The 23,250-nt window shown below is 36.6% G+C and overlaps 2 protein-coding genes across 4 annotated transcripts; both read left to right on the forward strand.

Moving 5' to 3' along the window:
• The first annotated feature begins 1,312 nt into the window (after positions 1 to 1,312).
• Positions 1,313 to 11,416, forward strand: LOC100249836 (uncharacterized). Of its 2 annotated transcripts, XM_010646323.3 has the most exons (10): positions 1,313 to 1,649; positions 2,298 to 2,390; positions 2,916 to 3,040; positions 6,684 to 7,483; positions 7,645 to 9,020; positions 9,906 to 9,985; positions 10,073 to 10,168; positions 10,243 to 10,316; positions 10,552 to 10,684; positions 11,079 to 11,416. In XM_010646323.3, the coding sequence occupies exons 1-10, from the start codon at positions 1,565 to 1,567 to the stop codon at positions 11,160 to 11,162; spliced, it is 2,946 nt and encodes a 981-aa protein (XP_010644625.1). In that variant the 5' UTR covers positions 1,313 to 1,564; the 3' UTR covers positions 11,163 to 11,416. The 2 variants fall into 2 exon arrangements, with proteins under 2 accessions (XP_010644625.1, XP_010644626.1); XM_010646324.3 differs by lacking the exon at positions 1,313 to 1,649 and having other exon boundaries at positions 2,292 to 2,672.
• Positions 11,417 to 11,703: 287 nt separating this feature from the next.
• On the forward strand, positions 11,704 to 22,980 carry CBL02 (calcineurin B-like protein 02). Of its 2 annotated transcripts, XM_010646244.3 has the most exons (9): positions 11,704 to 11,842; positions 12,938 to 13,092; positions 13,476 to 13,558; positions 13,715 to 13,774; positions 14,100 to 14,208; positions 14,464 to 14,516; positions 15,426 to 15,506; positions 17,168 to 17,280; positions 22,646 to 22,980. In XM_010646244.3, exons 2-9 carry the CDS (start codon positions 12,969 to 12,971, stop codon positions 22,701 to 22,703), a joined length of 681 nt encoding a protein of 226 aa, XP_010644546.1. In that variant the 5' UTR covers positions 11,704 to 11,842; positions 12,938 to 12,968; the 3' UTR covers positions 22,704 to 22,980. The 2 variants fall into 2 exon arrangements, with proteins under 2 accessions (XP_010644546.1, NP_001268159.1); NM_001281230.1 differs by lacking the exon at positions 11,704 to 11,842 and having other exon boundaries at positions 12,969 to 13,092; positions 22,646 to 22,703.
• The last annotated feature ends 270 nt before the right edge of the window (positions 22,981 to 23,250 follow it).

Here is a 23,250-nt window from a genome sequence, read left to right on the forward strand (position 1 = left end):
ACCTAAAAAGTGCCAAGGTGGTTCATATTGCAATATATTTGGGGTAACACAAGTTGAAACAACGTTACTACAAGCTTGAACCATTGTTGAGATATAGCCCTTAGACTTGTCTAAGTCCTTTACATATTGAAGAATAACACTTTATCGTTGATTCGTGGTAGGAGTTGTGAGATATAGGACCAGGCTTTTGAGAAGTGTTATGGTTCTATGGATTTCTGATCAAATTGCATTTATAGATGAGAAAAATTATACAAAAGATTCTATTGCAATAAACTATGGAGGGAATATCTCACCAGGGGGAGGGGATACTTCAAGTGAATAGTAACACATGATGTTAGGTCGCTTCTTCAACTTTTCACATTTGCTCTCTATGTTGGAGTTTTAGGATCCATCTACTTATGATGCTTACTCTACTTGAGCTCAAAAGGCTTAAAGTCTCTCTTTTACAACAAAGACAACCTCAACCTCCTCTTTTAGACTAATTAGGTTCTTGTGGTGGATAGGAGTTGCTTACCTTTCGTGTCTTAATTCGCACATGCAAGACTAATTGTTATATTTAGGAATATGACACTAGCTTGTTGGGTCTCACTCGTTATTAGTCATTTGATTTCATAATAAATAAGTTTTCTATGAAGTACATGATCACCAAGTAGATCAATGATCCAAATCTCATGCCCAAGTCAACACTTGCCATTTACGCTATCACAATGAAAAGAAACAATAACCAATGAATGTTCAAACTCTAGCAAAAATGGGTAATGAAAGAAGAAGAATGAGTTCAAGCTAAATGATACTTGTAAAGGAAACAACTCTTTGCTTTAATAGTAGATAGGGCTCTTCTTCGTGCCAAATTAGACAACATCATTATATTTACAATCCCAAAATAAGGAAGATTTGGTGTCGGTGCCTTAAGTTTTCAACCTCATTTAGGAAAAGATAGACTTTGAGGTTATAGTCTATAATCTCAACTAAAAGCTCTTCGCTTATGCATGCATTAAGAATGGATCTACCTTGGAGGATAATCTAAGTCAATTTTCAACTTCCTTTGCATCTGTTAGCTCCATGTTGTTGTATCGGTTTTTTTTTTTTTTTTTTTTGTTAGAAATTATGTGTATTAATTTACTTTTAATTTTTTTTTAGTATAGCTATTACCAAACTCATTAGATTCATTTAATAAATTCTTGAATGATAATGACATTATTAAAAAGCTAATACAAAAGATTCATGATAGATACAATGCTATTTAAAAAAAATATATCAATTATTCTAAGTCTTAATTGTCTTCTACATAAGACCCCTTGCAACGAAATGAGGATACGTACTATCCAAACAGACCCTCAAAGTTGAAGACGACCAAAACTTTCAAAAGCTACGTGGGCTTGACACGATGCCATTTTAGGGCGATATATGTATACATGACGAGAGGGGCTCGCGACTCCTACAATTATCAGTTGTAACCTAACAAACCCTTACATCGAAAGAGAGCTCTAATTCCGAATCGAAAAGCTACTTTGAGATCAAAACTCCTTGTTCGAAGAATCTCGGAATCCATATCCATAAATCAATGGGAAGAAGAAAGGAGCGCCGCCTCGCCGCTATCAGCGCCTCCGGCCGCCGGGTTAAGCTTGATCTCTTCGCGGAACCCTCTGGTACTCTTTCTCTATCTCTCTCTTTATATATACATATGTGTATTATGTATGTATGTTTGTGTATAAATTAATGCGCCGTGGATTACTGGATTGTATTTGTTAGGGTTTCGGTTGGAATTCTCTCTTTTTTTTTGTTAATGGGATGTTAGCATTTTTGTATCAGTTTAAATGGGTTTAGTTTCACTTTGTTCCGCAGTTCGTGTTTTGTTTGGTTTTTGAGAAAACTTATTTGAGAAATTAGGGTTTTATAAAGATGATATATATGTGTGTCTATGTATTTTGGTTTGTATTTTTGTGGTTGTGGCTTGTTGGGGGTTGTTTCTGCCTTATTTGGTTGCTGAGAGAATATTAGAAAAGATAAGGTATTGAGATTTTCCCCAGAACAAACTGAAGAGACTTGATGAATTTGCCCATTAACGGGTTTTACAAAAAATTGATTTGCTATGGAAAGTTTTGCATGTAGTTGTTTTCTACCGAAATATGGTGGCATTTTTAGTACTATTTTTTGGAATGTTAGCTATAAAAATAAAATTTAGTACTATTATTTGGAATGTTGGTTGATCATTATTATTTCTTCATCTGTGTTATCTTTATATATTATATGTATATATTTTTTTTTCACTGGTGAAGATTTGTTTAACTCTCTAGGAGATTTGGGTGGGTCCTCAGTACGAGATGAAGTTGGAGGAGATCTAGATTCAAAACGTCGTGCTGCATCACCCAATTCACCATCTTCTTCAGGTGGGTTCCGTCAGTTTTCTTCAAAAGGACTTTGTATAGAGGACATGAGTGCACAACATTATTTTGGTGGATGTATGGAACTATATGTGCAAGACATTGTTATGTTGTTTGGCCCGAGAGTTTGATTTTGGAATGTAGGGTGGCTGTGGTATTGGGAACCTTCAACTGATCAGAATAGGTCGGGCCCTGCCACAGTGTTAATTTGAATGGCTCCCAACCTGTTATGCCCTTTTCACGGCATCAGAGCATTTGGAGATTACATCAGGGAAATTTTCCTTATCGGTTCGTATGTTTCTGTCTTTATTTGCTTTATGTGTTGCTGACGTTTTATTTTATTATTTTGTTTTCCAGGTGGCTGTAATGAATGAATTCTGAGACCTAACTGTTAAAATTTTATTATTGCCTTTTTGGATATTGCCTTAATACTTCAATGCATCTGTTTGCTGGGCTCAGATATAATGATTAATGTTGAGTAAATGTATAATTATTTTGAAAGCCTTTGACATGTTGGTATTTCTTCTTCAGGTCATAAAGTGGATAATTCATTGCTATTACTAGGGCAATATAGCGATGATGAATTGGAAGAGGGATCGAAGAAAAGAGTTACCTCTGCCGTCATGGAAAGTTCCTCAGCTGATCATAATGACCAGGTAGTTTATTCGCTCCACTCCTTTTGTTCACTTCAGCTTTAAAAAATCCAAAATTGAAGAGCAAGATGTGATTTTGGCATGATCAACTTGTGCTGAGTTTATTAGAATCTTCAATGTTTAATCTGGTTCATTGTAGTCAAAGGCAAAAGGCAATGAGAATTGCAATAAGACCAAATATTGCCTAAGATGCAAGGTATTAACTGTGGCAGTAGCTCAAGCAAAGCAGGTGATGGGAAATTGAAGTATTTTATGAACTTGGTAGAATGTATTAGTATATTTGTATATTGCTTATTGAAACAATATAGACATTATTATCTTCATAATTATCTTTCAAAACTAATAAATCTCCATTCTGTGAGGGTTCTAGGGTAATCAACAAAATGATAATGATAATGAATGGTTCAAGGCATCAAATATGATATAAAACATGATTCAAACCATTAACATTTTTCACATAAAGATAAAAGAAAAGGAAAACCAGAACAGAGTGTTGACTTTAACCTCAGCAATATTCCAAATCCCTGAACAAAAGAGGCAAATACAAAGCAGGAAAATATTGGGTATTTAGTCTTTGTTAATGACTTTTTGTTGGTTACCCAAATGGTAATCAAGGCTCTTTTTGCTGCAAAAAATGGCATCCATGGAGAGATGTTAGGGTTTGTGGCAGATTAGGGGTTTTGTGGAAATTAACATTCATGACCCATCTTACTGAATTTTTTCACTTCAACTAAAAGTGAAGGAAAACCAGAATGAAGGTTCAACTTTAACTTCGGCAATATTCGAACTCCTTGCACATTAGAAAATCAGTAACTGCACAAACCCCAACACCAACCCCCAACCCAACCAATACCCCCATGCCCTGCACCCCCAATCCCCCCACAAAAGAGAGAGAGAGAGAGGGAAAGGGTTTGTGTAGATTAAGGCTTTTTATGGAAATTAACATTCATTAGTTCAATCCAATAAGGCAACATTGCCCCTGTCGCTTTGGGTCTAGGTGGGAGGAATGGATGAGGTGGTGTATTTCTACCGCCAAATTCTCTATATTAATCAATGGGGTTCCAGCTGGTTTCTTTTCGAACTCAAAGGGGCTGCGGCAAGGAGATCCCCTCTCTCCTTATCTTTTCGTTTTGGGTATGGAAGTGCTTAGCACCATGATTAGCCGGGCTGGTGAAGGGGGCTTTATTTCAGGCTGTAGGATGCGGGGGAGAGGGGGGGATGAGCTGACTGTTTCGCACCTCCTCTTTGCTGACGACACTCTAATTTTCTGCAAAGCTAGAAGAGAGCAACTGACCAATCTAAGTTGGATTTTGGCGTGGTTTGAGGCTGCCTCCGGCTTGAGAATTAACCTGGCTAAGAGTGTCCTTATTCCGGTGGGGGAAGTGGATGGGATGGAGGAGTTGGCGGCTGAGCTGGGTTGTAAATTGGGGACTTTACCCGCTGTTTACTTAGGGCTGCCCCTTGGAGCCAATCATAAAAACGCCTCTTCTTGGGATGGGGTGGAAGAGAGAATGAGAAGAAGACTGGCCCAGTGGAAAAGACAATATATCTCCAAGGGGGGAAGAATGACTCTTATTAAGAGCACTTTGGCCAGCATACCCATCTACCTCCTTTCACTTATTCGAATTCCTAAGGTGGTGGCAAAAAGGATTGAAAAAATCCAAAGAGATTTCTTGTGGGGAGGAGGAAGTTTGGAAGGGAAAGGCCATTTGATTAATTGGCAAGTGGTTTGCAGCCCTAAGGAGGAGGGGGGATTAGGCATCCGAAAGATAGATTTGTTGAACAAAACATTGTTGGGCAAATGGGTTTGGAGATATGCCTATGAGAAGGATAATCTATGGAAAAAGGCGATAGGGGTGAAATATGGTCAAGAGGGATGTGGGTGGAGGACTAAGGAAGTTTGTGGGCCTTATGGGGTGGGGTTGTGGAAGGAGATAATGAAAGAGGCGGAGTGGTGTTGGGAGAGCATGGACCTTAAGGTTGGGAAGGGGAATAGAGTTTTGTTCTGGATGGATAAGTGGTGTGGCAATGAGGCGCTTTCTCAAACTTTTCCTCAGTTGTTTACCTTGGCGGGTCATAAGAATGCCAAAGTTTGCGAAGTGTGGGATTCTAGTTTGGGGCAAGGAGGGTGGAATCTCAGTTTGGCTAGAGATCTCAATGATTGGGAGATAGATCAGATAGGAGAAATGCTGAATTTTCTGAAGGATTTCAGGATTTCTCAGGAGGAGGACTCAGTGAGATGGAAGCGGGAAGGCAACGGCGTTTTTGGGGCCAAGGGGGCCTACAAAAGTTTGAGCGGCTACTCAGTTGGTGCTTTTCTGAATAGACGCATATGGATGGATAGGGTTCCAACAAAAGTGTCTTTTTTTGCTTGGGAGGCAGCGTGGGGGAAGATCCTCACTTTGGATAAGCTTCAAAGAAGGGGATGGCAGCTACCTAATCGGTGTTATTTATGTGGATGCGAAGAGGAAAATGCGAATCATATTCTCTTACATTGTACAGTGGTTAAAACTATTTGGGAGATTACCCTTGTCATTTTCGGAGTTCAATGGGTGTTCCCAGAGTCGGTTATAGAGGTGCTTCATAGTTGGAGGGGTTCTTTTGTGGGGAAAAAAAGAAAAAAAATATGGAATTCCATACCGCTGTGCATTTTTTGGACGGTTTGGAAGGAAAGGAATAGGATAGTGTTCAGGGGAGGGTCTTTAGATATTCAGAAATTCAAGAATTCTTTTGTTTGTAACTTGTGGGGTTGGGCTAAGGTGTACATTGGTGAGGAAACCTACTCTCTGTTAGGTTTTTTGGAGTGGCTTGGGACCACTTGAGGGTGGGTGAGGTTTTTACCCTTTTTTGTTGTTTTTCCAGCCTTTTTTGGGGCTGTTTAGTATACCCCCTGTATACATGCGGCTTTTTTAGCCTTTTCTAATATATTTGACTGTTTATCTATCAAAAAAAAAAAAAACATTGCCCCTGTCGCTTTGATCAAGCTGATTGTGTAGGCTTTGTCCAATCCAGGGAGGATCAGAATCAATAATAGGTTGCTTCCCCTTGTCTAATCGAGGCAACCCAGTGATTACCTTTTTCAACAATGATCTGATCAACAATCATCACAAATTTTCTGTTGAACTTTAATCGCATCTAAAATCATGGTTAGGGATCCCTTTTAATGTGTTGACACCAATTTAATTTTTCCCAATCAAAATTTTCATGACTAATCAACTTTTTAAGTGCCTCATTAGCATTGATTTGTAGTTCTCTAAATGCATATTCTAAAACTTTTTGTTGTTTTCTGGATTTGGGTTTGTGAAATTTGGATAATAAATAAACGGATCCTGTTATGCTTTGCAAATTTATGGATGTAGTGATTCTATTGAAACTTTGGACATAATTTAGGTGGCTACATTTTCTGAGTAGTCCATACACTCTGTTGCATGTGAACTTTGTTTTCTCACATTTTAAGTTTATTTTGTGTGCTTGATTTTGATAAAAGAAAGGTTTGTTCATGTCAGTGTTTGATGGAAATCCATATCTATCAATTTTATAAGTGTAATCTAATTGCAGTTCTTTTTCTTCTTTTTTTTTTTCACTTTATGGTTTGCTGCCTATACACTCATGTTTCTTCACATGCTAATCATGTCACTTTTATCAGGTTAAGGGACTCATTGGCAGTGAAGATGTGGATATTAAAGCAGGTGAGCATATTGCTTCTCAGGAAGTTAAACAGCAGGACATGGAGAGAGATGGCACTTCACTAGATGCTCTCCAGAATCTGGAGGGCAGAGATATTAGAGAAAATGATGCGACTGCAGTAAGTGATTCATCCAAAGAAATGGATTTAGATGAACAAATCTATGTGCCTGGAAATCCTGGTGCCCAAGGCACTGGAGATGTGACTTTGGGCTGGAAGATGGTGATGCATGAGGAAAGTAACCAATGCTATTACTGGAATACTGAGACTGGGGAAACTTCATGGGAAGTACCTGATGTTTTGGTTCAGGCATCCCAATTAAACCCTGAACAGAAAACTCTTCCTGTTACTGAAGGAATGGAGAGTGCTTGTCTTGGACATGATGAAGTCAAGTCAACTTTAGATGTAGAATGTTCTGATTCCTCAGCTGTGCGTATTACTTGTGTCTCTGTGGGTGCCAATTTGATTTCTGAAACCAAAGAAGTTTGTGAACATGTTTCCCAAGTAAATGAGCATACTGAAGGTTACAAAGGTGAAACTTTCGAAGTTAAAGATGGGGCCACTGGTATCAACCAAAGTGAATTAAGTAGTTTTGATGCCGTTAATGATCTTTTAGGTAATGGGAGTTCAATAAGAACTGGTTTGGAGAAGTACGCCTATGAAAGCATAGTTAACAAAGAACTTGAGACAGGAATTGATATTTCTTCTCGTCTTGTGGAACAAAGTGAAAGTTTGTTAGAAAAATTGATGACACTGAAAGGGTATGCATGCCTACATCATATTTCTTCATCTACTCTTTGCATTAACTTGGTGTTGTTTGTTTGTTAATAATTCTTTTAGAATAAATGGCTTTGAAAACCTTCCAGAATTTCTTTACTTTATTCAATTATTCTTCTTATAATTTCTTCAATTTATGTTTCAGGTTAATGAGCCACCCGCAAGGTCATGATTTGACATCAAAGTATATTTGGGAACTTGAGATTAGAATTTCTGATTTTAAGTCACTTTTATCTTATGGATCATCCTTGCTTCCATTTTGGGAGCATTCTGAAAGGCAGATTAAGCGGCTGGAAGTTGCTGTTGATGATCAAATTTGTCAATTTGCTAAATATGCAGAGAATGAAGTTGACACACATATAAAGAGAGATAAATCACTGGAAAGCATGGTTGATGCATATGAAGCTGATGGAAATGAAAAGAAAGTAGTTTCTAAAGTTGAAATTTCTACAACAGTTCTGAAAGACTCGCAGGGTGTAGCCACCAATGATAATATTGCTATTTCTGGACACATTTCTTCATGTGGATATCCTACCACTTTTGCAGGCAATGGCTCGGAAGCAAATGGTGGAAGAGTCGATGGAAATGACCTTTCTGATGAATTCACTTTCAAGCCTGGGCTCCATGCTGAGGAAGATGTGGACATGGACGTGGACATGGAAGTTGATGACACTGTTCCTTCAAGCAACGCAGCAGCCCAAAATCCATTGGGTACTGAATATTTTCCTCCACAGGAGCAATCTATTCAGCCAAATCTGCCTGTGGAATACTCATCCTTGGCTTCAGAGGATGGGTTTACTATTCCACCTCCTCCTGGTGAGGAATGGATCCCCCCACCACCTCCTGATAACGAAATAATTCCTCCACCTCCACCTCCACCTGATGAGCCACCTGAGCCTGCATATCCCCCACCACCATCATATCCGGAGACAGCCGAAGCTGTTCCTTATACAGGGCAATATAATCTATCCTACCCAGATTCTAACTTCGACTATTATGGGCACACTGTTGCTGAAGTTCCAAGCAGTAGCTTTTATGGACTTGCTGAAGGACATCAAGTGGCAATGCCCCATCCACCAGTGTACTATGACACAGTTCCTAATGTGTATCTGGAGAATGCCCTAGTCATGGTTAACCCTGTTGAGCCTGGAGCATATTATGGAGTTCAGGATGGCATGGTGCCTCCTGTTGCTGTAGTGAGTAGTGTAGAATCTTCTGGGCTTCACAGTGGATCTGGTCCAGTGAGTTACGACACCCTTGCTTCTGATCAAACTGGTACCTCTGAGCAAACTGGTGCCACTGATGCTCCAGCTGAAGTGGGCTGCAGTTCTTTATCAAACAGGAAGGTTGATGTTCCAGCTGTTGGTTGTCATGCTGAAATGGCCTCTGCAGAGGTTGCTTTTAGTTCAGCCACAATTCAAGCACCAGCAACCATTTTGGTAAAAGAGAGTGCTCCTGTGCCGTCAACCAATGTGGTAACTGGTGCTCCTGCATCAACAGGTTCTAAGGCTCAATCTAAAGGTAGAGTGTCTAAACACCTAGAATTTTTTATGGATTATTGTACAGCCCTTTTTTCACTGAAAATTTTCAAATGCAAGGACATTACCTTCAAACTCTAGGTCTGCTTCACCAATCCCTTTACTGCCTTAGCCAAACCCCTGGGGGGCATGTTACATTAGCTTAAGCTTCTATAGTTACACTTTCATTCATTCCACTACTGTTTTCCATTTAAAAAGGTCTCAATTTAAATAATTTATTTATTCATAGATTTATTATTTATTTCTTCAATAGAAAAACAGGATAGCTGCTGACATGGTAAATCAGAAAAGGGTATTTTGTTGTTCTTATGAGTTTATTTAAGAAATTGCTTCCTGGAATTTACTTGATTCCCATTTGCAACTTTTTTATTTCATTTTTTAGATGTTTGGTGACTCATTTAGTTAAAATTATGGTACATCCAGAACCAGCAAGGTCGATCCCAAACACTTTGGAGTTAGCTTTAAGGATGGAAGTACGGCCCATCAAGGCTTGAGATTATTTTAGGGCTGGATTGTGGGGAAATTTATTGCATTTTCTTGGGAGTATTCATTAGATTGGATGGCTAATGTCCTCTAAGCAAGTTCTTGTTGCTAATTCTGCAGCAATTCTCTAGTTGGGGCCCATTGATTTGTGGGCTGTTCTGCATGCTCACATTGATGGTGCACTGGATGGTTACAGTCTACCATTTTCAGAATATGGATGAATACTTCATCCATTCACTTGTTAAATTTATTTGTTCACTTTCCCTTTGGGAAGCAGATGCTTAATGGCTTAAATTTTAAGTCAGTTTCATCCATTTGCCCCTTGGTTTTTTTGGTTAACTAACTACATTATTCAAACTTTTATCCTTCCCTTTCTCTTCATCAGCTTCACGGACTGAAAAGCGGACCATAGGCATGACATCCTCATTGAGGTCTAATAAGAAAGTTTCCAGTTTGGTGGACAAGGTGCATTTTGTAGCATATATTGTTTCTCAACTTTGAGGAGAATGATTGTTTGGAATTATTTAATATCTAATATTTCTGTTTCATCAGTGGAAGGCTGCAAAAGAGGAATTGCATGAGGATGAGGAATCTGAACCTGAAAACGGTTTTGAGATTTTAGAGAAGAAGCGGCAAAGGGCAATAGAGGTTTGTGAATGTGATTTCTTCATTTGTAACTTAATGTGTCAGTGTTTCCCGTCCTTACGATCCTTTCATGGCAGGAATGGCGTGCCCAGCAAATTGCCAGTGGGGAGGCTAAAGATAATGCTAATTTTCAGCCCTTGGGCGGTGATTGGTATTGGATTCTGAAACCTACTCTAACAATTCCTTTCAGCACTCTTTTATATGGTCACCTTTTTAAAAGAAGTGGTTTTACTGTAGTGAAGTGGATTTGCTATATTGAAGTTTAATATCTGTTCTTTGGGGTCAATTTTTCTTATTACACTGATTTGGACCCTATTCTCTCTTTTTAAGCTGTCACTCAACATATATAAATATATCTTTTTATAAGTATTGCTGATTTTATGCAGGCGTGAGAGGGTTAGGCGCAAGCGAGCTCGAAAGTCTAGTGAAGCTAAGAAGTCTTCACCTGAGCCAACCGCTTACAAAAGCCAGCAGCCTGATTTAGTGGAGCTGTCAAGAGATCTTCCGTCTGGATGGCAGGTGATTTATTCATACGTGTTCCACCAATTATAAACCAAGAAGGATGGGCAGGCAAATGGGCACGTGAATAACAGATTTCAGTTCTTAAGAAACCAAAAAATCAGTTCACAACTAATCAGACTTTTGACTCACGGTTGGCTTTCCTTTCCTTCCCTTCCGGAGTGAAGTTCAAAGCAAGAGGGACATATAAAAGTGGGGTCAAGTATTGAACCTCCTTCCCCTTATGTCTGCATAGTGAGGGGCAGCATAGCATGTCCTTTGTCAGTTCAATGGGTTTTTGTGCAACACCACCCACCCCTCTCTAAAATTGGAAATTTGATCATCCAATGTGAAATTCCAATCCAATTTTTCGTTAGCTTGTTCTAACAACCCTTTTTTATTGGTACTCGTGCAGGCGTATTGGGATGAATCCACAAAACTGGTCTACTATGGAAATGCGGTCACATCGGAGACGACCTGGACCAGACCTACAAATTGAATGGCCTTTTTTTTCTTTGGGTTTTGGGATGTAATAATCGTAGCCGCTTTTTATGATTATTCATTTCCTAATCTGTATATTCCCAAGGGGAATCCAATGTTCAGAAGTTTTGGTCGACTCTATTTAGAAATTCCAACGCACGGCCCTTGCGGCCATGCCCATGATGGGTGTCTTCTTGTATAGTATGGGAGAATGCGGCATCTTTTCTTTGAAAATTTTAATATTTTTTATTTATGATAAGATTATTTACTAAATAATTTGAGGATTATATTTAATATTTATTTATAATTTCTTTTCATTTTTTTTCTATTAAGAATATGGTAAAAACTGTCACGTGCAACAAAGTGCCATTAAAGTTTAAAACCGATGTCCCTTCGAAGTTTGAACATCGTCAAATTTCAGTAAAACGTCGTCGTTTGATGGTGTGTGGGGGCGCACCTACTGCTACGTCTGCAGTCAAGATCCCCCTGTGCCACGTTGCGTCGAGTTGGATTTATCATCATTAATAAAACGGAATTATTTCAACACCTCCAATTATTAATTTTTAGTAATTCATTGTTTAATTGTTTTAATTCTTGTATATATTGGTATGTCCCAACTTTCGCTGTCCGCGGAGTGAATAGACAGTGAGACATGGTGGGCGGGCATCTTCACTCTTCCTCTTCAGGCTTTCTCTGCAGGTAAATCTCTGTTTGGCTCCCGAGAAAAATCGAAACGTCATCATATTTTTTACTCTCTCTACTCACATCTCACCTGAATCGTATCCTGTTTACGAGATGATTCCTCGTTTTCTTTTTTCCTAGGTTTCTAAGTAGCCAAGGCGAGTTTCCGTTTTCAACCTTTTTGGCTGTTTTTAGATCCGTTAAGCAATCGCTGATTTTTCTGGAATCCAGTGTTGGAATTTTGGTGAATTTTAATATGGATGCTGTGGTTTCTTTGGTTTGTTGATCAATTTGTTGAATCGAATAAGTGGATCTTGGATCCGATCCGGTCTGTATGTGTATGGGCTGTTTGTTTGGATGTGTTAATCCATCAATGACTACGGGAAATGTCTGTTTGCGAATATCAATTAATTGAACTTTGTACACCTTGAATCGGGAATTCCCCTGGAGTTTTTATTAGTTGTAATTTGATTTTGGGGTCTGAGATGTTATTTTTAGTTTATGGAAGTGGAAACACTTAAAGTTGAATGGAATTTTTTGAGTATGGATACATCTGGAAACATGTAAAGGCTCCATTTTGCATTGATAAACTGTATTTCAACTCATTAGTCACTCACTGTATATCAATTTCCAGTTTTCTCTATCCAATATGCAGGAGTTTGGAAAGAACTTGCATGTTTTGTATCTATAACTATGCTGTGGGATGTTCATGGATCCTTTGAAATTTATTATTATGCATCATAAATTTAAATAACAATAGTGGTATTTATTTGCATGGAATGGATTAAAAAAAGAACCAGACTTTACATTTCCTTTGGGAGCTTGTATTGAGACCAAGTCTTGGTACCCCTTTCTGACCAACCCTTGCCTGGTAGCTGATTGACCAAGCACATTTTACAGAAAGGATGCTGTCTAGTTTCTAAAAGTTCTTTTTTATATATGATGTATATCTTGCATGTTCAAGGTGTAACAAACATTTTTATTTCAAGTTTTCTCTGGTGAAGCAATAAATAGTGAAAACTATCTGCTAGGGATTGTTGGTTTGTCTCTGAAAAGTCTCCTTTTTTATATGAAGTACCCTAAATCCTTTTTTCTTTGCTTTCTGTTGAACAGGTATGGAGCATTTTGATGTGCCGAAAATATCATGTTGCAGTGCTTAGAGGGATTTAAGCATTTAATTGCTTCCCTACTGCGGTGTTGTGATCTTGATTTGTATAATCAAGCAAGAGGTCTTCAAGATCCTGAAGTTCTTGCAAGGGAAACAGTGTGTATGGCTCTTATCAACCCATCATTGTCATTATTTCTCTCATTAAAAAACAGTTTATGAAAGTGATTAATGGTTGTGGAATGTGCTATATTATTTTTCTTTAGATAAACATTTTCCTTTGATTGTTGGTAATGTGATCAATTTTTTTATTTTTTATTTTTTTCTAATCTTGTGTGTTATATTAACTCGGTTTTTATTTATTTTAAAAGAATGTTGGTAATATAATCTATCATTTCTACTATTAATATATTTTTTTTAAAAAAGAATGTTGGTAATATGATCTATCATTCCTACCTAATGCTAATAGTTTGCTTTCTGCCAACTCTTTTAATGAACCATTAAAGCATTGTACTGAAGATTGTAATTTTTTTCTTTCCAATACAGTTAGTGTAAGTGAAATCGAGGCACTATACGAGCTGTTTAAGAAGATCAGCAGCGCTGTGATTGATGACGGTCTGATCAACAAGGTTCATAGATAAGCTATTATTCAATTTATAGGCAGTATTGGAAATCTGATTGTAGTAATGCACCTCACATGAATAAATCTCTTGATTCTCTCCCATTCCATTTGTTGTTTCCCAACTATAGTTAGTAATTGATGTTTCTACGGTACCATATTACAGGAAGAGTTTCAATTGGCTTTGTTCAAAACAAACAAAAAGGAAAGCTTATTTGCTGATCGGGTACTTTTTCTCTTTGATAACTCATAGTTTTTCTTCCTATCCTTGGATTTTCAGCAGCAGTCTACAAACCATATATTCTCACAAATAGTCTATCAAAAAAAATATATTCTCATAAATAGAGCATTTTCAGTCATGTCTTATGCATCTCATGTGTGCTGTAGATATTCAACCTAATGATGTATAAGTATATCATGACATGCTTATATGTATGAGAAGATTGTGTTGAACTCTTGCATCATTGAATTGGTAGTTTCATTGGATATTTTTGGAAGAGTTCCAAAAGACGCTCATTTGCCATTGTATATGTAATGCTAATCAATTGTAGGTATTTGACTTGTTTGACACAAAGCATAACGGAATACTTGGCTTTGAGGAGTTTGCTCGTGCTCTATCTGTTTTTCACCCCAACGCACCTATCGACGACAAGATTGAGTGTATGTTCTTTCAAATGCTTGATTAAATTATCCACATAATGTGTTCTTTGTACCTCTTTCAACAGTGGTTGTGGTTCATTTTAACATAATATGAACAAACAGGTTAACATGGAGTATTATGTTTATGGTTATAAATATGTATGCTAATTAGATTCTGACTTGAATTTTATTTTTAGTTATTGGTTAATTATGTGACTTGTAGTTTCTCCACTACCTCCATATGGCAATGACAAACTCATCTATGTCATCATGCAGTTTCTTTTCAGTTATACGATCTCAAGCAGCAGGGTTTCATTGAGAGGCAGGAGGTAACTATTTTTATTGTAAAGGAAATTGATTTAAAGTGGAGCAAATCATACTTCAGTTTTTGAATTGAGTGTGATGGTCTGGGCATATTAACTTCGTTTTTGTAACGATATATGACTGCTAAGAAACATTAACTTGCATGGCTTGTGTTAGACTTGTAACTTTTCACTTAATGATCTTTCCTGTGATAACACCCATGTTGATTAACCTTATTTCACTATCTTTCCTGTGACATATTAGCATTTCATCATAGTGTATCAAGAAAAAGTTCAATGAATTAAGTTCTTTAACATATAGTTGGTACTGGAATACGATCAAAAAAACAAAAAGACACAATTATAGTTGGTACTGGAATGTGAATGAAAATCTGCACATACTCAGGAATCACCATGTAGATGTAGGTGAGGACCCCATTGCTTATGTTGATTGATTATTAGTTTCTGTTTCTTCCTCGTTCTGAGGATGGAACTAGGTTTAATGACTAAAAGGAACTGTTGGACTGCATTATCAAATTGTCCTTCTTTTGGTTATAATTCATGTCATAGAATCTTTTACTTTTCATGCCTAGATATGAAACCATCAAAGACTGTTGATGCATGCATAGTGAAGGGTAGGACCATTATGCTAATAAAGGCATTTTTGAGGTTTAGGTGATTATATGAGAAAAACAAGGAGCAAACTATGGTATTCATTTAAAAAAAATTATATTTTTCTTATATATATATATATATATTTCTTAGTCCATTCAGTTTCATTTTCTCATATTTTGCACTGTAGAAGTTCAAAACAGGTACATAAGTGTTTACAATCAATTTGTAGGTTGCTTGGTTTTATCCCTCTATTTTCTTGGACTTTCTATAATTTCTCTTTTGTCATTTTAGTTCTTCTTGTATGTGACCTCCTATATTTAGGTGAAGCAAATGGTAGTGGCCACACTTGCTGAATCTGGTATGAATCTTTCGGATGATGTTATAGAAAGTATCATTGACAAGGTGCTCCCTCAACCCCATTTGACTCATTTAACATCTTGTACAGTATCTGATCACCTCTAACCACCCATTTCACATGTTTAATGGATGGTGTAAGCATCCAGTTCTTTTATTTGTTTTTATTTAAGGGATTCCACTTGACTTGTGCATTTAAATTGAGTTATATATCTTGTAAATTATAATTTTGTCTTAACTCTTTGTTGAGTTTGGCTCTCAATGATGTTGTTGTTTAGTTTTTAAGTAGCGTATACCACTAATGCAAATCATATTCACATAAACATAGCAGATAATTCTATAATTGATTCACTTGTTTATTCTTCCCTGTCATTCTTCAGTTTAGTCATACCTGAGCTTTCATCTAATCTCTCTTTGCTAACCTACAAATATAATTAAAAATAACACTCAAACACACATGCACACACATCCAGTGCAAAAAAATCAGCAGAAAGGAGGAAAGCAATTCACCATGAGCTTGAACAAAAAAATAGACAATATGTGTAATCTACAATTTTTTTCCTCTTCAACAAACATCTTGATGGTTATGTTGTTTGATACAAAAATTTTGCAATCTCTCATGGTCTTATGAAAGTTGATCTCATCTACTGATGGAAGTGTTACATTCACCATACTTTCAACAACCTTAATATAAATTACTGGGATGACTTCACTAATCAAAAAAAAAAATTACTGGGATGACTTGGGTTGCAAATTGAGTTGGCAACTAGTGAATTACTTGATATTGACTTGAAAACTTATTGCCAGCATAGCTGGATGAGAAAAATTCTACAGGTACAGCTAGCATGGTTTCAGGAATGATGATCTCATGTAAGCTGCAATATCTTTGCCATCCATTCATTATCTTTGACCTATGGACCATAGAATTCTATTTGCTTGCCATATCTTGGGTTTCTCATATTTGGGGCAAATTCCTCCCTTTTGGCCTGGAAAGGTTGTTGGGAAGCAGAGCAGAAAGGGGTGGAAGATGCCTCCTCTGTGCCTGCATCAGCACATCTGATAAGAAAGAAATTGGAGAGTCTTGGAAGGGCTGAGCTTGTGGTTTTCAATTGGAAAAACAAGCTTCTTTAAGTCATCTCTTTTTTGATATATTGATCAGGTGGGGCTGGCTTGACGATTTTTGGAATGCTCTTTGTCTGAACTTCTGTTTTTCCATGTTAGCCGTGCTTGCGTGTTTTGAGTATAGTTCCATGTACTAGGATTTATTGCCCTTTGGGAGTTTGATATATTCTCTTTGCCTATCAAAAAGAAATTGATTTTGTAGAAATTAAGTGTGGTTAGCTGGAAGTGTTTATCTTTCACAAATTCACCTTTTATTAATAGATTTTATTTTTAAAATAAAAATGATATAATTTATAATGCAATATTAATAAATATTCTATAAAATTTTGCTTTAGATATTTTTAGCATAGAATTAGCTTTTGGAATCCTATTTTGCTGCACTTCTTATAACAATAATAAGGAATGCACTGTATTTCCCATTTGAATGTCTGATTATTATGGAAAAGTGTAAGATTTAACCACTGGAGCTATTTCCACTATTTTGAAACTCCTTGGTTAAGCAGCAAGTTGAGGGAAACTCAATTTGGATTTTGTATTTGTTGCATCCATCTCTTATAACCTTTTTTTATTTTGGTGCATTGTTCCAGACCTTTGAGGAAGCTGACACAAAACATGATGGAAAGATTGACAAAGAAGAGTGGAGAAGCCTTGTTCTACGACACCCATCCCTTTTGAAGAATATGACTCTTCAATACCTCAAGTAAGTTGTGAATTTAATGCTAGTTTATTTTGTTTCAACTTTGATCAGGACTAGCATTTTTAAATGGGAAAATTTACACTTATACCCCCTGAACCTGTCAGAGTTTGTCTGCTGACAGTAACAGCATAACAGCTGTGATAAAATGATGAGAATGCCATTCATAAATCCAAATTGAAGCCCTAATCTGCCACTTCATCTCTGCCATCCACCACTTAGGAACCTTACTCTGCCAGAGAAAGTTGATGTGCTTTGCAACTGAAGTCAAAGTGCTACTAACTAGCCCTAATTTGTGAAATTCCAGACCTATTGTTGAAGTCCAACCCTTATTGTTCAAAACCCCTCCTATATTCTATAACATCCAAACATAACCCTAATTGAAATGCATGAAAGTGAATACTACTAAAAAATAAAAAGGAAAAGAAAATAGGGTTCTGTTTTGCATCGCTAATGCACATGCAGCATGGTTTCTACTGTGCACTCAGGAGTTTGTGGCTGCTGATTTTATTGCATGCAACAAATCTATGGCCCTCCTCATTAGGGCTAATAGTATGTCGGAAAAGAGGAAAATTGATTTTTGAACCTTGAGCAGAAGGTTTCTGACAACAAATTTTTCTTTCTCCAACCCTCTTTTTTTCTCAACTAGCAAATGCAGGGTAGAAAAATCTCATCAAATTTAAATGTCAAACCATGCAAACGACTTAACCTTTCAAGAAATTAGTACATGCCTATGAACAAACAAAAATCAATAGAATCCACCAAAAAACAGAATCAAAATCAAAGTCTCAGGCCTGTGGCTCACAGCGACCTGTTGCTACTACCGCAGGCAGGGAACCTTCAAAGGAGAAATTCAAGAAAGAAGATATTTCTAATTTACATGTGGTCTTGTGTACAACCCCTTTTTGCACATATTTCTCATTGATGCCCTCCACATTGAAATCTATCTGTGGATTGTTGTGCATACAGCTGCCACATCAAATGATGAAGACGATGAAGTTGATGAAGATAATGAACTGGAGTTTTTGGTTTGAAAGATGGGGAAGATGAGGAAGAAATTTTGTAGCCCTTTTTGAAACATAGGGTTTGATTTAGGTTAGAGTTAGTTAAAGTTCAGAAGGATTATTTAGGGAGTAGGTTTTGAGGTTCTGATCAAACTTCTTGTTTTTAAATGATCTTCAAATACCTTTCCTTTCATTATCTAAAAAATTTGTAAGGAAGCAACTCTCCATGCCTTCTTTCTTTTTGTTCCAACAAAAGAGTCATGTCAACCTAAGAGAGTCTCTTGGATTATGGAAGAAAGGCATCAAGATACACCAAACAAGGATAACAACAACTATCATAAAAGTCTTAATACAATGAATAAGGATGTGATCAGTGGATTCTTCCTTAACTTTACAAAGAAAGTATCCATTAACTAATGATGATCCTCTTCTTTGCCATTGATCTAAAGTCAACACCTTACTGGTTGGCCTCCTAAGCAAAAAGGCTGACCTTAGATGAAACCCATTGATTCCAGATTATCCCTAGTGGAAAAGGAATGGCATAACTTGACTTCAAGACAAAATAAAGAGCATTGATAGAGTACACTCTATTACTAGAATCCATCCAAACCACCTTATCCTCCCCTTCCCTATTCACCGACTTCCGTTGCAATCTATGGAAAAAAATGTTTTACATTGTCCAACTTTCAAATTCCTAGCAAAACAAAGGTTCCAATGTCCTCATTCACAAGTCTAGTCCCATGCCTCTTTCAAAGCGGCTAAAGCATACAAAGCAGGGAAGGGTACACACAAAAGTTTCTCACCACACACTTGGTCTTTCCAAAACTTCACCCTTCTCCCATTACCCACAAAAAAATGAGGCTGTTGAAGAAGTCCCACTCCTTCCTTATAACTTTCCATAACCCCGACCCCATATGCATCTCTCACTTCACAAGAGTGTCACCCCCCTTCTCCCTCCCCATATCGATCACATATAATTTACTTCTAGAGCACTTCCTTTTCGGATGCACATTGCCAACTCCATTTGCAAAGAAAGGCTTTGTTAAACAAAGAGAGGTATCTAACACCCAAACCCACTCTCCTCTTGGTCGTGCAAACAATCAACCATTGAGCTTGGTGTGGTTTCTTCTCAAGTCCCACCTCCCCATAGGAAATCTTTTTAGACTCTTCTCTAACCTTAATTTGATTTTTCTCAAGATGATGAACAATAACTTAAAATTAAAATAAATATGCAAGTTGGATGATGTTCTTCGAATCAGAGTAGCTTCTTCCCTTTTGAGATATATTGTCTTTTTCACATCAACAACCTTTTAAGAAATTGCTCTTCCGCTTCTGATCAAAAAAGAAATTCTCTTCCACCCCATCATCGCAAGTTACCACCAATTTGTATGAGGCACCTAAAGGAAGACTTAAGTATGTAGTTAACAACTCTCCTCCCTTGCAACCAAGCTCAAAGGTCAACTCCACCACATTGTCAACACTACCAATTGGAATTAGCTCGCTCTTTTCTAGATTTATTTTTATTCTTGAAATGGCCTCAAATGATATGACCAAACAACATAAGTTAGTGATTTGATCTTGAGAAGCCTTACATAATATATCATCAACAAATTAGAGATGGGGCACTTCCATGCCCTCTTGGCCTCTCCTCCTCACCTTAAACCCTAAAAGATTGCCTCCCTCCTTTACCCTCTTGAGAATGCTATTAAGGTCCATTGCTAGCATAAATAAATTAGGAGAGAGAGGATCCCCTTGTCTCAAAACCCTAAAACTTTGAAAAAAGCTTGAGAGAGTGACATTAACAAAAACAAAAAATTTATATACACCACTTAATCCAACCTATCAGTTTCTACCCAAAACCCATCTTGTCAAGAATCATTGGTAAAAATCCCAGTTCACATGATCATACGCCTTTTCAATATTAAGTTGACCCAACATTTTATAGGCATTTCATCATAGAATCAATGGCTTCGTTGGCAATGAGCATTGTATCTAGAATTTGTCTTCCCTCAACAAAAGTATTATGATACTTGGATGCCACTTTTCTTACCACTTTCTTAAGTCTATTAGCCAATACTTTTGCTAATAACTTATACATGCTTCCCACCAAGCTTATTAGCATAAAGTCTTTTAGATCTTCTACACCTCCTTTCTTTGGAATTAACACAAAAAAACATAGCATTTAGGCTTTTTTTCAAACCTACCCTAATCATAAAACTCTTTAAAAGATCCGATCACCTTGTTCTACACAAAATCCCAATTGAACTACCCAAAGGCCATAGAGAAACCATTTAGTCCTGCAGCTTTGTCCCCTTTCAAGCTCGACAAAGCGCTGAACATCTCTTCCCCTAAGAAAGGCACCTCTAACTTTTCTTCTTCCTGATCATCTAAATCCTCAAAAGACATTCCATCTAAATCCCCTAGTTTAGATGGAAGGGTGTGGAAAGCCTGAGCCATCTTTTTCCTTTATCTCATTCTCCTCGGTTAGCTAATCCCCCCAATCACTTTAATCTTGACTAGAAAATTTTTTCTTTTGTGAGCATTGGTCATTTTATGAAAAAATATCACCCTCTTTTAGCCAAATCTCCCTTGAATTTCAGTTATGTTTAGTTTAAAATCAATTAGAATTAATTGAGATGTTAATTTAAAACTAACTTGGGCAAAGGTAATACAAAATTTTGCTGGCATCGACCTCGTGCACAAATAAATGAAGTCACAACAGAGATGGGTAATTTGTTTGACCAAAAACTTAGGGAGGTATGTGTAATTTCTGAAAATGGAGGAGGGATTTGTGTAATTAAATTTAGCCTAAGGGAGTATAAGTGCACTTTTCTCTTTTAAATATACAATAGATTATTTTTGTTGTTTTCATTGTGTCCCATTTCTATAAAAATGCAAAGCATTTAGTTGAATAATAAAATGGTTTGAAGTAGCAGGAATGTGAACAAGTTGGCATGATTTACAAAAAAATTTAAATTCACAATACAACCTAAGGCACCATGTGCAAAAATTGTGATTGCTAAATAAATATTTGATTTCTACTTTTCTATGTAACCATAATATGCCTTTTAGGGGGTGTTTGGTACACCAGAATAGGGAGTGAGAATAAACATCTCATTCCTTTTCTCCCTTATTCCTATGTTTGGATAAATGTTAAGAAGGCAGAGATGGAATAAAAAATTATTCAGGCAGAAATCAAATCCAAATTATAAGTCGGATTTGAATTCATCAAAAGTAGGTGGTATTCTGATTCATTAAACCCATTTGATAATATAAAATAACCTAAATTTACTATTTTACCCTCTTATCTCATTCTTTAAGCCCGATACTTATCTTCTTTGCAAAGTTAGAGATCCATTCATCATCCACTTCTATGCAACAAGTGATTCTCCCAAACTGAATTAATCAAACCTTCCACGACATTTAGAAAAAAAATTTCAATTTCTAATTTCTAGGGTTTTGAATGAAATTTGAATTCTTTTATTTCCTTTTTTGGAAATAGGAAAAACATTTGCTAGCTTTGAGAATTTAAATATTATAATATATATATATATATATATATTTTGGTAAAATATAATTTTATAACTACTTAAGCATGATAAATTATTCAAATTTTTAATAAAAATAATAATTGAATATTTGTACATTAGGGTTATATGATTTTTTATGGTTAATTTTTTATTTATTGAGTATATATATTTTTTTAGTCTTATTATTTAATAACAAAAAAACTCTCAAATTTTATTTTTTGAAAAATAAAAAAAAATTATTTTAAATTATATGGAAGGATATTATTGTAAATTTATTTCTTTTTCATTTCTATTCCTATTTTTATCAAACATTGGAATGGAAACAAATAATCATTCCAATCTTGCATTCCTAAGTTCGTCCAAATGCTAGAAATGGAATCATCAAATTCATTTCTATCCACTAAGAAATAGGAATGGAAACAAAATATTCATTTTCATTCCCTATTTCAACGTACCAAACACCTCCTTAAGATAAACCTTTAAAGTCTACTCTTGCCCTATATTTTGGCAACTGCTTTGGGTACACCTCATGTATGGGAAATTAATTATCCAAAGTCCATTGAGCATGCGCCTTTCATGAGTCACACTTTCCTTTCCTCTCAGCTAATAGATAGCTTTAGATCAATGGTTCACAAAATAAGATTAGATGTAATCCATTGGATATGTTGGTCTGTGTGTCTTTGGTTGAAATATTGACTTGCTCTATGAATGAAATAATTATTGTAATTTTTCAAGATCTTTTATCATTGTACACTTATGGACAAAAAATGCAATTGGATGCTATGAGCTTCTCAAACCACTCAACTGATGTTGATTTGTTTTATTTCCTTTGAACAGGGACATCACCACCACATTCCCAAGCTTTGTCTTTCATTCTCAAGTTGACGACACCTGAAGTCCCATACATGAAAGTTGACTGGTTTTTGTTAATAATTGCATCTCTATTTCTAAATGATATAGGCCCCTTGTGTGTCGTAAAGGGCCTAACAGGAAGTCTTCACTTTGTAATGTTTGTTACTATGGGTGGTGGGTGTGATCATTTATGCCAAAGAACTAGACTCTTTCCCTTTTTAGTAGATAAGGTTTCATAGTGTGTGAACTTGCAACTCACATTGTTTGAATTTTTTTGTGTTCAACTTATCTACTGGATGGGTAAACATACTTGCTCTCTATTTCTCTGGATTGAAAGGATTCAATATCCAAGGAAACCAAAGTCCTTCCTTGCTCTGGGAATCCATTTTTCCTGACAGTGTTGGTCTGTAGAATTCCGGTGAGCCAATGTTGATAAACGAGGTGCAGAATTCTGGTGAGCCCCTGTTGATAAACGAGGTGAAGCACCATCCTAAATGCTTGTAGGGTGGTTTGATAAACAGGTTCTTTTCCTGCAGCAATGTCGCCTGATGGGTTAAGCTTATTTTCACAGGTTAGGAGGGCGCAGATCT

The sequence above is a fragment of the Vitis vinifera genome, chromosome 19 (assembly GCF_030704535.1).
Source record: "Vitis vinifera cultivar Pinot Noir 40024 chromosome 19, ASM3070453v1".
NCBI lineage: Eukaryota > Viridiplantae > Streptophyta > Magnoliopsida > Vitales > Vitaceae > Vitis > Vitis vinifera.